The sequence below is a fragment of the Natator depressus genome, chromosome 18 (genome assembly GCF_965152275.1).
Source record: "Natator depressus isolate rNatDep1 chromosome 18, rNatDep2.hap1, whole genome shotgun sequence".
Classification (NCBI taxonomy): domain Eukaryota; kingdom Metazoa; phylum Chordata; order Testudines; family Cheloniidae; genus Natator; species Natator depressus.
Window position 1 is genome coordinate 21,601,397 of NC_134251.1, and position 13,307 is coordinate 21,614,703.

General features: G+C 48.9%; 1 protein-coding gene across 6 annotated transcripts in view; it reads right to left on the reverse strand.

The window, feature by feature from the left end:
* The window catches only part of CHD5 (chromodomain helicase DNA binding protein 5), an 85,416-nt gene that overhangs the window by 26,046 nt on the left and 46,063 nt on the right, over positions 1-13,307 (reverse strand). For all 6 annotated transcript variants that reach the window (XM_074975335.1, XM_074975334.1, XM_074975332.1 and 3 more), the window contains 13 exons: positions 12,879-13,010; positions 12,142-12,250; positions 11,403-11,594; positions 11,102-11,302; positions 9,925-10,062; positions 8,459-8,580; positions 7,800-7,973; positions 6,501-6,642; positions 5,754-5,885; positions 4,767-4,884; positions 3,337-3,461; positions 307-538; positions 49-174 (listed from right to left, as the gene is read on the reverse strand). In XM_074975335.1, coding sequence (XP_074831436.1) covers positions 49-174; positions 307-538; positions 3,337-3,461; positions 4,767-4,884; positions 5,754-5,885; positions 6,501-6,642; positions 7,800-7,973; positions 8,459-8,580; positions 9,925-10,062; positions 11,102-11,302; positions 11,403-11,594; positions 12,142-12,250; positions 12,879-13,010 — 1,943 coding nt within the window. The remainder of the gene's footprint in view (positions 1-48; positions 175-306; positions 539-3,336; positions 3,462-4,766; positions 4,885-5,753; positions 5,886-6,500; positions 6,643-7,799; positions 7,974-8,458; positions 8,581-9,924; positions 10,063-11,101; positions 11,303-11,402; positions 11,595-12,141; positions 12,251-12,878; positions 13,011-13,307) is intronic.

Consider the following 13,307-nt stretch of genomic DNA (forward strand, 5'->3'; position numbering starts at 1 on the left):
AGCAATCAATGCCATCAGGGGGCAGCTGTTCTCTTACGCTTTACATACCTGGCGGGGTGCCTCCATGTTTCTTTTTCATGCTTGGAGTCACGGCGCCCCCTTTGGATGACGGTGCTTCGGGAAAGGGAGTCATAGGGTCAGGCATGGTGATCCGCTGGCCCTGCGACATCATGCCTGAAACAGAAAGGGCAGCAGGGATGTGGGTGGGCTGGGAAGTGGCGAGACAATACAGGCTGGTGAAGCGTAAAAACACCTTATACGTTCTCTTGGGCTTCTCATTCAGGACATTTTCCCTCCCCGTCTCACCTTCCACATCATCTTTGAAGAGCTCCTCAGTCCCAAACTTCAGAATGTCATCCAGCTCCTGCTTAGTCATGGAACCAGACTTAGAGCCCAGCCCTGGACGGACGACCAAGTGGGTCAGCATCATCTTCCTTTTGGCCACTTGGGTGATGCGCTCCTCCACGGAGGCTCTCGTCACGAAGCGGTAGATCATCACCTTCTTGTTCTGTCCGATGCGGTGAGCTCTGCTGAATGCCTGTGGGGAACAGCACCCGGGGGAGTTACTGACAGGCCTAGTCTGACTAATCCTTGGTCTCAACAACCAGCTGGGCCCCTCCCTCCACGTGGGCAACGTCACCAACAAGTCGCACACAGGAGCACGGCCTGGGGACGTCTCCCTGCTGCAGGAACCCCACATTCTCATCCTGACAGTGGGAATCTAGTCAGCCTGTGTTTCCAGTTCTTACCGGCATTGCAGGCTGAACTGGGAGTGGTGAACAAAGGGCGAGCTGTAAAAGATTAAGCTGAGAACCTGCTAGCTGCAAACATGTTCTGCCCTTATCTTCCATCCCCCTCTCCTAACAGGGGGGCAAACCTCGTTGGAGGGCTTGAAAAGCTTGTGTGTAACTGAAGGGCGATAGATCATTAGCACCATTTACCTGGAAATGGGATCTACCCCGCATTTCCCCTTCACTTTTCCATTTTTACTAGGGCATTTGCTTTGTGTCTGCCATAGGAAAGAAAAAAGAAAAGGAGGACTTGTGGCACCTTAGAGACTAACCAATTTATTTGAGCATAAGCTTTCGTGAGCTACAGCTCACTTCATCGGATGCATACTGTGGAAACTGCAGAAGACATTATATACACAGACACCATGAAACAATACCTCCTCCCACCCCACTCTCCTGCTGGTAATAGCTTATCTAAAGTGATCATCAAGTTGGGCCATTTCCAGCACAAATCCAGGTTTTCTCACCCTCCGCCCCCCCACACACAAACTCACTCTCCTGCTGGTAATAGCCCATCCAAAGTGACCACTCTCTTCACAATGTGTACGATAATCAAGGTGGGCCATTTCCTGCACAAATACAGGTTTTCTCACCCCCCCCCCCTTTTTCCAAAAACCACACACACAAACTCACTCTCCTGCTGTTAATAGCTTATCCAAAGTGACCACTCTCCCTACAATGTGCATGATAATCAAGGTGGGCCATTTCCAGCACAAATCCAGGTTTTCTCACCCCCCCCACCCCACCCTCCCACACACACAAACTCACTCTCCTGCTGGCAATAGCTCATCCAAACTGACCACTCTCCCCACAATGTGCATGACAATCAAGGTGGGCCATTTCCAGCATAAATCCAAGTTTAACCAGAACGTCGGAGGTGGGGGGGGGAGGAAAAAACAAGGGGAAATAGGCTACCTTGCATAATGACTTAGCCACTCCCAGTCTCTATTTAAGCCTAAATTAATAGTATCCAATTTGCAAATGAATTCCAATTCAGCAGTTTCTCGCTGGAGTCTGGATTTGAAGTTTTTTTGCTGTAAGATAGCTACCTTCATGTCTGTGATTGCGTGACCAGAGAGAGTCCTTGCCTACAGACAGCCCCCCCAACCTGAAGCGAATACTCACCAACAACCACATACCACACAACAGAACCACTAACCCAGGAACCTGTCCTTGCAACAAAGCCCGTTGCCAACTGTGCCCACATATCTATTCAGGGGACACCATCACAGGGCCTAACAACATCAGCCACACTATCAGAGACTCGTTCACCTGCACATCCACCAATGTGATATATGCCATCATGTGCCAGCAATGCCCCTCTGCCATGTACATTGGTCAAACTGGACAGTCTCTATGTAAAAGAATAAATGGACACAAATCAGATGTCAAGAATTGTAACATTCATAAACCAGTCGGAGAACACTTCAATCTCTCTGGTCACGCAATCACAGACATGAAGGTAGCTATCTTACAGCAAAAAAACTTCAAATCCAGACTGCAGCGAGAAACTGCTGAATTGGAATTCATTTGCAAATTGGATACTATTAATTTAGGCTTAAATAGAGACTGGGAGTGGCTAAGTCATTATGCAAGGTAGCCTATTTCCCCTTGTTTTTTCCTAACACCCCCCCTCCCCCCAGACATTCTGGTTAAACTTGGATTTATGCTGGAAATGGCCCATCTTGATTGTCATGCACATTGTGGGGAGAGTGGTCAGTTTGGATGAGCTATTGCCAGCAGGAGAGTGAGTTTGTGTGGGGGGGGGGTGGGGCGGGGGGGGGTGAGAAAACCTGGATTTGTGCTGGAAATGGCCCACCTTGATTATCATGCACATTGTAGGGAGAGTGGTCACTTTGGATAAGCTATTAACAGCAGGAGAGTGAGTTTGTGTGTGTGTGTTTTTTGGAAAAAAGGGGGGGGGGTGTGTGAGAAAACCTGTATTTGTGCTGGAAATGGCCCACCTTGATTATCATGCACATTGTAAGGAGAGTGGTCACTTTGGATGGGCTATTACCAGCAGGAGAGTGAGTTTGTGTGTGGGGGGCGGAGGGTGAGAAAACCTGGATTTGTGCTGGAAATGGCCCAACTTGATGATCACTTTAGATAAGCTATTACCAGCAGGAGAGTGGGGTGGGAGGAGGTATTGTTTCATGGTCTCTGTGTATATAATGTCTTCTGAAGATTCCACAGTATGCATCCGATGAAGTGAGCTGTAGCTCACGAAAGCTCATGCTCAAATAAATTGGTTAGTCTCTAAGGTGCTACAAGTCCTTCTTTTCTTTTTGCGAATACAGACTAACACAGCTGTTACTCTGAAATAGGAAAGAAAGAGGCCAAAGCAATACCAGAGGGCACAGAAAGCAGAAGGGTTTCAAAATGGAGTCATTCCTTCCTACATTTTCCAAGAAGCATCAGCAACTCTTTAGAGAAAAAAACTATTGAAATATACACGGAGTGCCAGCAAGCGTACAGGAAATGCAAACAGGGGATGCAGCTGGAACATACTCACTCTATAGCACAAGGAAAAGAAAGCACAACACACCTGGATGTCATTGTGGGGATTCCAATCAGAATCATAAATAATGACGGTGTCGGCCGTTGCAAGGTTTATGCCCAGACCCCCAGCTCGGGTAGAGAGAAGAAAACAGAACTGCTGAGCACCAGGAGCTGAGGAAGACAAACCCACAAGGGGGTGTAAGGTGAGACAAGGGGCTTTGGTTCAGCTGGAAATGCGGGACACTGTGTTTAGGTGATAAAACACAGGGAGCATTCAGTCTAAACAAACCCACCAAAAGAAAACTTGATGCTTAGACCGGGGCGGGGGGGGGGGAGGGGTGGATTAACAAGTGTGTCAGTCACTAGAAATCAGTTACTGGGAAAAAATAAAACTCCAGCTCTCAGGGAAAGCTTGGCAATTCACTGAGACAGACAAGTCCTTCAGACTAGGCAGCACCTGTCGTTAACACCCTGGGACTCAACCATGTGACTCGATTAAAAGCGTCTAAGTCAACATGTTACAAACATCCCTCATTATGCAGCACAGTGCTGGACTTGCACACGTGAGCACGACAGGCAGGTCTGCAAAACCCACCCTGGCATAGCAGGTGCGCGCCCTCTGGGGCACGCAGTTACCTGCTTCATGAGCAAAGGCAGGGTTTGGTGGACACAGATAGCCAGATTCTGAGCTCAGCTGCACCGTGTAAATCCAGGTGAGCGCACACAGGCATTTTGGCTGGTTCACCTGTTGCACTTTTGGAAGGTCTGGCCCAGAACATCGGTCGAGCTTTCAGCTATCTGACTATATTTAGCACACTAGCTCAATGAGAGTTAGCACAAGTGCGTGCAGGTGAGCTGGGAATCACGAGCTCAGAGTGCAGACGCAGCCTTAGTAATTACCGACAGACTGAAAACCCACTGTGCTCTCAGACACCCCAGCTGCATCGGGCCCAGCGGTGCTCACACTCAGTGAGTTCAGCGTTCAGTGTCAGTTGTGGAAACAAGTACGTGGATTCATGTTCTGGATTATTCGGATTCTTCATCTTGCGGGCAGTGCCTATTGCAGGTGTTAGGTACCCTTGGGAGACCAGGCTCCTTAAGGGGGGTACATCGAAACACGAGCTTTGGGAAAGTGCAGCTTGCACGTGTGCAGGGATGCAGCTATCAACCAGCTGTGCACGGCCACCCGTATTCACCAGTTTTTTGCCCCCACTCACGAGATGCCAATACTCAGCCAATCAGACATCACGTTATACACTGGTCCCGTCACTCGTGCAGCTACACACACAGACAGCGCTGTGTTAGTCACGTGCCTGATACAGAACAAAAATCCCCGCAGCTCACCCTCAGAACCATTACCCCCATGACATTAAACCGGAGTCCTGGATTGCTCAGGACACATGCTGCCTGCACCATGCATGGAAAGGGAAGCTCTGATTTTTTGTGTTCTTTACAAATAATAGCAATAATGCGTACCATTAAACCTGTCGATGGCTTCTTGGCGCAGGCCTCCCGTGATCCCTCCATCTATCCGCTCATATTTATAACCCTCGTACTCCAGGAAATCCTCCAGCAAATCCAGCATTTTCGTCATCTAGAGAGAGAATCCCACCCTAAGGTGCTGTGCACTGCCCCGGAGAGTGGGACTGGGGGGCTGCAAACGCAGCACCTGGGGGGAGATTTTGCCTGAAAACAAAAAGTGGGTTTGGCCAGTGGGAAATGACATCTCACCCCTGGAAATTTAGCTGCTGAAAGGAGCAGGCGTGCGGGTGCCTTTTGCAAACCTCATCGTGAGTGACGTGTTTGGAAGCCTGAGGCGCTGTTTGCATTACCCAGAGGGCTGATCTGGGCCTAAGTGCACAATTCCAAGGCCGCCACCCCCAATTCCAAATCATAGCCCCAGCGTCTGACTGAATAGAAACAGTAGCAATATTATAAACAAGCTATTGTGCTATTAATTGCCATTATAGGGCACCTTTTATAGGAGTTCTTAGCGTGCTTTGCAAACACTGACACTCAAAAATCCCTGGGCACATGAATTAGTATTATTATCTCTGTTTTACACATGGGTAAAATGATGTTAAGAAAGATTAAATGACTTGGCAAAGGCCACCGGCCAAGTCATTGGTGGAGCTGGGACTACAACCCACGTGTCCTTACTCCCAAAGTCTGCTGCACCAACCCCTAGATACACTGTCACCACCTCTCTCATTCATCTCAATCAGTATCCAATAAAAATCCCCTAGTACAGAAATAGATGTAGGAAAACCATTCTGGTCCTTTATCGTCAACACAATTAACAGTTTGTGATCAAAATGACACTGCCGGGAAGTGAGACTAGAACGCTCACCTGTCACTTGTGAAATAAAATAGCCTTTTGGAGGAGATGCCTTCCCCTCGGAATTCCCAGAGCTTTGGGCTTTGAGTCTTGAAGGCGAGGGGAAAGAAATTCTCTTCACTCACCTGGGAGAAGATGAGGACCCTGTGTCCCCCATCTCGCAGCTTCTTCAGCATCTTTTGCAGCAGCATCAGTTTCCCAGAAGATTTAACCAAAGAATTCCCATCGTAGGATCCATTTGGCAAAACCGGAGCCTCCTGAGAACATTGTAAGGGGATCCTTGGTTGGTGGAGGGAGTCTTTACTTTTGCCATTCTAGGGGCAAAGCCTGTCCACACTGAAGTCAACAGGAGGATTGCCACCAACTTCAGCAGGAGCAGGATTCAGCCCCTAGACTAGAGGATTATTATAAATGGTCGGTGGGGGGATGAGGTCAGAGACAGAGTCTGTTGGCTGTCCACTTGCTCCGCCTGCTGGACGTCTGCTGTGGTTTTGTAACATTACATTGCAAATTCAGAAGCCTGCCAAACACTGAAATCCATCATGAATATATGGTGTTATTTTGACAAATAGAAATATGGAGAGTTTTGCAGAATTTTAGAATATTGTGTGTAGAATTTTTAATTTTTTGGTGCAGAAAGATGAATGGTGCTGGAGAAAGATGAATGAGAAATTCACTGGGTTTCAGAGAGAAGATGCCCACCTCAGACTGTTCAGGCCAGAAAAAATGACCTGCCTTTAAGATGATTTCGGTGTAACAACCTGGAGGATGCCTTGAACACGTGTATTGAAAAGAAAAGGAGCAGAAACATTGGCCCTCAGCAATGCACACATACATTACAGATGTGGAGCTTCTGAAGCGAGGTAACTTACCACAGCAGCCACAGGAAAGAGGTACGGGTGATTACAGCACTTCTTCAAATCCATCATGATATTGAGCAGCGACACCTGGTTCCCACCACCTTTGGAATTGAGGGCTTCAAAATTCCTCGTCAAGATGAACTTGTAGTACTTCCTGCATTAACAGTGATGGGAAAGGCATTACCACCGACATGGGATTGGCCGAAGAGGAATGAAGGGATCAAATTCATCCCATTGACTTCAATGGAGTTACACTGCTATGGATCACTTCATCGGATGATTTCCACTGAATGCACCCGATGAAGTGAGCTGTAGCTCACGAAAGCTTATGCTCAAATAAATTGGTTAGTCTCTAAGGTGCAACAAGTCCTCCTGTTCTTTGTGCGAATACAGACTAACACGGCTGCTACTCTGAAACCTGCTATGGAGTTACACCCGGAAAAGAACTGGCCCAGACACTTAAAAAATGTGATCCTGTCTCTGCAGGTCCTGGTCAGTCGAGTCCCTCCACTGCCCTCTTGGATAACTCCGTCCTGGTCAGAGTCCCCGGATGAGGTGGGTGAAGTGTTAAGAAATATTCCTGCTGCTGTGAGCTGTGTGAAAAGAACTTGTGCCCCAGAGCAGGTATTTCCTGGAAGATAAATTAACCTTTCCCTGCTGCTCTTCTGCATGTCAGTGGAAAGCTGGGACCATCAGCAAAAACCAGATGGGTTCTACCCAGGCATGCAAGACCAGACTTGTGCCCCGCTGCTCGAGCCTTGTGTGACTCCACATCTGCACTGGTGTAACTGAAAGCAGACTCTGGCCCACAGGGCTGACCGCATTCAGCAGTAGAGCAAGTGGATTTTACCTCGGGGAACTCTGATTATTCAGGAGAACACCGGAGTGCATTCTAGCGAGACAGAGCTGTAGCATTCAGCATACTCCACACAGCTACACCTCTCAGGCTTCCAATGGCTCCGAGAATTTTAATGATTTTTCAGATCCATCATTTCCTCCATGTGCCAGACGCTGCACAGGGCAAGGAGCCAGGCTTCCATTTACCAAACCCTCTGTCAGAGGACCCAGCCCCACCCCACTGCCGTGACAGGAAGGGGCCAGGGCCGCTAACTCTTATCAAGGCTGAATGCTTCAGTGCAGATGGGGGTGTGTGGCTCTCCCCTAACAATCCATTTGCATGCCCTCCGCGTAGGCTGCAGCCTCGCTGCACCGAGCACAAATGCGACGGTGTGAAAGAAGCCAGCGGCGCTGTGCCCTCGCGCTTCCGGAAGAATCGTCTGTAGCCCTTGGTGGCTAGTCACTAGCACTTACTTCTGCATCTGGCTGAGCTCCACCCTCACTATCAGCTCTGTTTTTGCAGGCATGTTCTTGAACACGTCGGCCTTCAGCCGCCGGAGCATATGGGGACCCAACAGATCATGAAGCTTTTTAATCTGGTCCTCCTTGGAGATGTCAGCAAACTCTTCCAGGAACCCTTCCAGGTTGCTGTAAAAATAACCCATAATGAGGTAGCACATGGCAGGTCATGGGGGACCCATAACCCAAGCGATTCATACCCTCAGGGTTTGAATGAGGAAAGCTCGAAGGGAATACAATGGAAGGACCCTCCCGCCCTGTGAAGGTAGTTCCAGTTCTACAGAGGAACGGTACGGGCCACGTAGAGCGGATTTACTGCTACTGTTCTGACATTAGACGTTAGCCAAGTTCCAAAGCCACCAATGCCTCCTTCTCGGGAGGAAGAGGATGGATCGAAGAATCTTTCACCCACAAGTCCAGTGACTGCTGGGGAAGGCAATAAGCCCAGCTGGGAGTATCCCAGAACTATATACATGTAATGTGTATAACACGAATATTTATTTATTCGTTCTAGCACAGCGCTGCGACGGCCTCCTTCTGCCATCTATCCGTCGACCTGCCCGCGCCTCTCTGTGACACTCACCCAGCCAGCGAAGCGAAATAGTGCAACTTACTTAAACCTCTCCGGGGTCAGGAAATTGAGCAGGTGAAAGAGCTCCTCTAAGTTGTTCTGGAGCGGCGTTCCGGTCAGCAGCAGCTTGTAGTCAATCTTGTAGCTATTTAATACCCTAAAGAACTTGGACAAGAAGCCGAGTCAGGTGGGAGCAGTTTGGTTTGAGGGGGTGGAACCTGCTCAGTTGGTCATTTTAGAGCTTTTGGTTCTGCTAATCCGAAGTGCAGCCGCAGCGTGGAGTAGCCTCCACTCCCTCCTCGTAGCCACCCCAGCCACCAGACCCCGCCATTCAGGCTAGCCCAGGGAATCCTCTCTCTCCCTAGGGAGACCGGGAGGAGTTCCTCTAACCAAGGTGGCACTGGCTACCCTGCTGAAATGATTATCCTGCCAGCGTGACTTGACTAAATCTCACATGGTTTGAAACTGAATCTGCCCTAGACTTCTTGCCACTGGAAGAAGTCTCTCAATTTCCCTCAGTCTTTCCATTTCCAAGACAGGAGAGCTTGGGAGCGCTGAGGATGCATCTCATTTAGCCCAAGGGGATGGAGGGAAGGAGAGGGAGCGTCTTCCTTCGCTCTCAGGTGAGCCCTCCCGGCTGGCCTGGCAGCAGTGCTGACCGGCTCTGTGGGGCATGGGGGGCTGTCACCTCAAGGCTTCCGACCAGGTGGGTAAGCCAGCCCATTGTGGGCCATGGAGGGGATAGAGAGACAAGCGGGAGTGAATCCTGCAGAGCCAGCTCCCGCCCCGACCCTGGCAAGGTGTGGCTGCTGCTGGACTTGGCAATCTATCATCATCATCGTCATTTCTAAGCGCTTCAGATTTGCCCACATCAAAGTGAAGCCGTGTAGCGCCCTGTGGCGTCTGAACGCCAACCGCCAGTTTTCTTTTTCCTGTGTTAAAGAAATCCACTTTGCCTCTTTTCTGTGTTTTTACCTCCGTTTGGAATTTCTGACCGTCACCAAACAGACTCCCCTGCTCCCACTGTGCGTCAACCCAGGCAGGCAAAGGGCCCCGTCCTCCTCCCATCTCTTCCCCCAGCTCCCATCAGTGACAGCCCGAAGGCTCCCCTGAACTCCAGCCACGCCCCAAACATGCCAGTCACATCTGCTGACTTGAACTGACCCAGACAAAGCCTCCCACCTGCTCTCCCTGCTAAGCCAATGCGGCTCCTGAGGAGCGAGCTGGTGTCAGGACCACCGCAGCTGTGTACCAATGGCAGGACTTCTATGGGCAGCGATGATGCAAGAGGCAGGAATAATCCAGATGAGATTCAAACCCCAAATTGAGTTTGGGGGTCGGGTGGGGGACGTGCGGGAAATGATCTTTTGATGTGCAACCTGAGCAAATCTGCTCTGGACCCACAGAGAGGGAATCAAAGGGGAGTGCAGCCATGACGGGGCAGTGCAGTTGGAACGGTAAATGCACGTCCAAGTAACATTCTTCCCAGCTGCCATGAAAGATACCTACTTTGGATTGGTTGTTCTTCAGCCTGTGAGCTTCATCCACCACCAGACACGCCCACTCTATAGAGCCTAAAACAGCCTGATCAATAGTGATCAGCTCATAGGATGTGAGCAGGACATGGAATTTAATCTGAGCTTCTTTCTAGATGAAATAAAGAGAGAGAGAACATCACAGATTAAAGAGACCAAGGGGACATGGTTGCCACTGGCCCTCAGTGCTTCTGCATACTACACACATCCCAACACGTGAAGAAAAATGTGGACTCGTTTGCACCGCACTACAAAATGCCAGCAAGCCCAGTCTAGGAATGAATCAAGCCAGCAGAAAATCTATATCCATCTGAGCATTAAAATGAATTAGGGAGCTGTATAAACCAAACAGAGAAGGGTCCTGCAGAAATCTGTAAAGCCCATCATAAATCTGCTGCATTTATAAACAGTGTCAGCTTCTCTCTTTGGAGAACAGTTGATTCAGCTTCTTAGGAATCTCACCCTCTGTGGGTCACACTGTGCTCTCATTTGCACTGATATAAATCCCAAGTAAATCCATTGGCTTCAGGAGAGTTACTCTGGATTTAAACTAGCACAAATGAGTGCAAACCTTTTCCATCCCTTCCTCTATCCCTCCCCTCCATGCCAGAATCCTGTTCTCTGGTGTTCTGGTTCACAGGCTGGGCCACATGAAACAGAAACTACAGTTCTTTATCTTACAGAGAGTGCTAAACTGAGAAAATCATATGTGGAAGGAGCCTGCATCCTGGCAAAAAGAATACAATTCACCAGACAGCCCCAGGACAGCAAATTCCCTGCTGCAGTGGTAACGTATATGGGTGGAATACACATCCCAGGAACAAAGAACCTGCCTCAAAGCCATTAGACAGAATGAGAGCGGAGATAATGGGAACCCAGATGAGCACGAGGAGTCGGAGAAGTCAGAGTAAATATGCTCTCGGTTTGCAATTCCCAAGACAGCCCCAAAGAGAGAGACAGATGCCAGGAGAGGCTCATTAAGAGAGAGTTTCTTTTTCCATTTGTTAGCAGGCTTACAGAGGAGAATTTCTCTACATACCAAATGAGTAAGACAGTTAATCTTTCCTAGCACCTTTCACCCTCTCCCCTGCCAATAGCAAAAATTTGCTTTGCCTCAGGCAGGGTCAGGGCTGTAGCTAGCCAGGACTTACTTTCATTCGGAAAACCTTCTTCCCGCTCCGGATGGCATTGTCTTCAAAGGAGAACTCATTTTCTCGGATCACAGCCCGGCTTTCCTTATCCCCTGTGTAGGTCACCACATAGAAGTCAGGTGCCCACATCTCAAATTCTCGCTCCCAGTTGATAATAGTGGACAGAGGGGCACTGACCAGATACGGCCCTTTCGAGTGGCCCTGTTCAGAAAGGCAAATTCCAGGTGAGCGTGCTGCACCCCAGGCTCCCATGGGATGCCAAGGAAGTAAGGACTGTCTCCATGGGTGCCAAAACACTCACCTCTTTGTACAGGGAGTACAGGAACACAATGGTCTGCACCGTCTTCCCAAGCCCCATCTCATCAGCAAGGATCGTATCGGTTCCCTGGGCCCAGGAAAACCTCAGCCAGTTCAGTCCCTCCAGCTGGTAAGGATGTAAGGTGCCTCCTGTTGCATCAATATACCATGGCTGCTTGTCAAATTTAACTGTAGGCTGTAGGGGAAAGAGGTGGAATGCAAAGTCTGCAGAGCCTGTTCCCCCCCTCACCTTCCTTCTCTCTATAGCCCGCTAGGTTCCTGCTCAAGGCTTTAACACAGACAGACCCAAATCAAGATTTAAATGCAGTTCGTACAGTTCCAAAATGCAGTCCTCCTCCTCAGTACAGAGCTGCAGCCTGCAGACTACAGGTTCCAGCATGCAGTGGTCTGTTTGTGTCCAACACCTGAGAAACTCCCTTTCCTCTTGATAATTCTGCTTAAGGAATGAACAGAGAAAACGTGTGGGGCGTGGCCATTCAGATGAAGGTGCTGCACTGTACAATCGAGGGCAGCTGAAAATGGTTCCCTCTGACGTAAATGAGATGTAGCGTTAGCCCCCCAGAAAGCGAGACCCAGGGCTGGACAAGGTTTGGGCTTTAACACAAAGAAATACTGAAACAAACTACAACGTTTCTTAGGAGCTCATGCAAGAATGGGGAACGAGTGAGATTCTCAGCTGGATCGCATGCCCCTGCTCTGCTGCCTTCACACCCCCCACTTACATCAACAATTGGAGTTTCTGGAGGTTTTTCTAGTTTTTCTTCCTTCAGTTTTCTCCCTTTCTTGTTCAGCCTCTTTGGCGGTTGGATATCATCCCCCAACATCAACTCCCTGGAAGAGACCATTAAACAGAGGGCATGAATCAGACAAGGGGAGCTGGATAGGCAGAAGGATATTCCCCTCATGGCCTCCACACAATGGATTAGAATTCCCAGCCAATCTCCATTCGTTCTTTCCCCACAGAAACTTTTCCGCCCCAGCTCCAGCTGAACCTCCCTGATCATTAATGAGTAGGTTATAATAAGCCAGGCAATTTCACCCAAAATTCATGTAATAATTTACTCAAAATAAACACACTCCAATATTTTTTCCTAAAAACTAGACAGAGCCAGGCACAATGGATTGTCTTGGAAATGCAGTGAGTCAAATTAATACTACGGATAAAAATGAATGACTTCTGCACACGGACAGGCGGATACTCGAGATGCTATAGATAGGCTGTAAACAGATATGTGGACTAGAGATTTTGGGTGCCCAACTTGAGACACCTTAAAAGGGCCTGATTTTCAGAAAGTGCAGCTCACCCACGCAATGAAAATCCATTCCCTTTAAGGTGGTTCCAGTTCTTCACTCAAAATATGGGGCACCAAAAATCACCAGTCACTTTAGATGCTGTAGATCTGCATGACTCTATGCTACCCGCGCAGACTACAGACCGCACTGCCTCCCTGGCTCATACCTGTGATTCCAGTAAATCTGTTTCAGGTTTTCGTAGTACGGGATGTCTATGTCGTCAATCTCCCAGGTACACTGGTCGTAGGGTAAATCTTTCCACTTGATCAGGTAATGGACATCTCCCTTTTTATCAAAGCTAGAATTCATAATATAGAAAAGCACATCACTGAAATGACCTAATGTAACAAACATTGTCTGAGTTGGTGTTTCCCTTGTACTGCCGTGTATTAGCAATGGAAACATCTCCCTGATGAGACAGCTTCCTCTCTCTCAAACACAACCCCCCAGGCCTTCAGAGCCTGGAAGTCTCAGCAGGGTTTAATTAAAGTCCCTTGAAACAGAGAACCCTGCACCCAACAGAACATGCTTAGGTCTCCTGTCAGCTAGCACCCAGGAGATTCACACGGAGCCAGTGGAGGAAAGAACGCCAGAG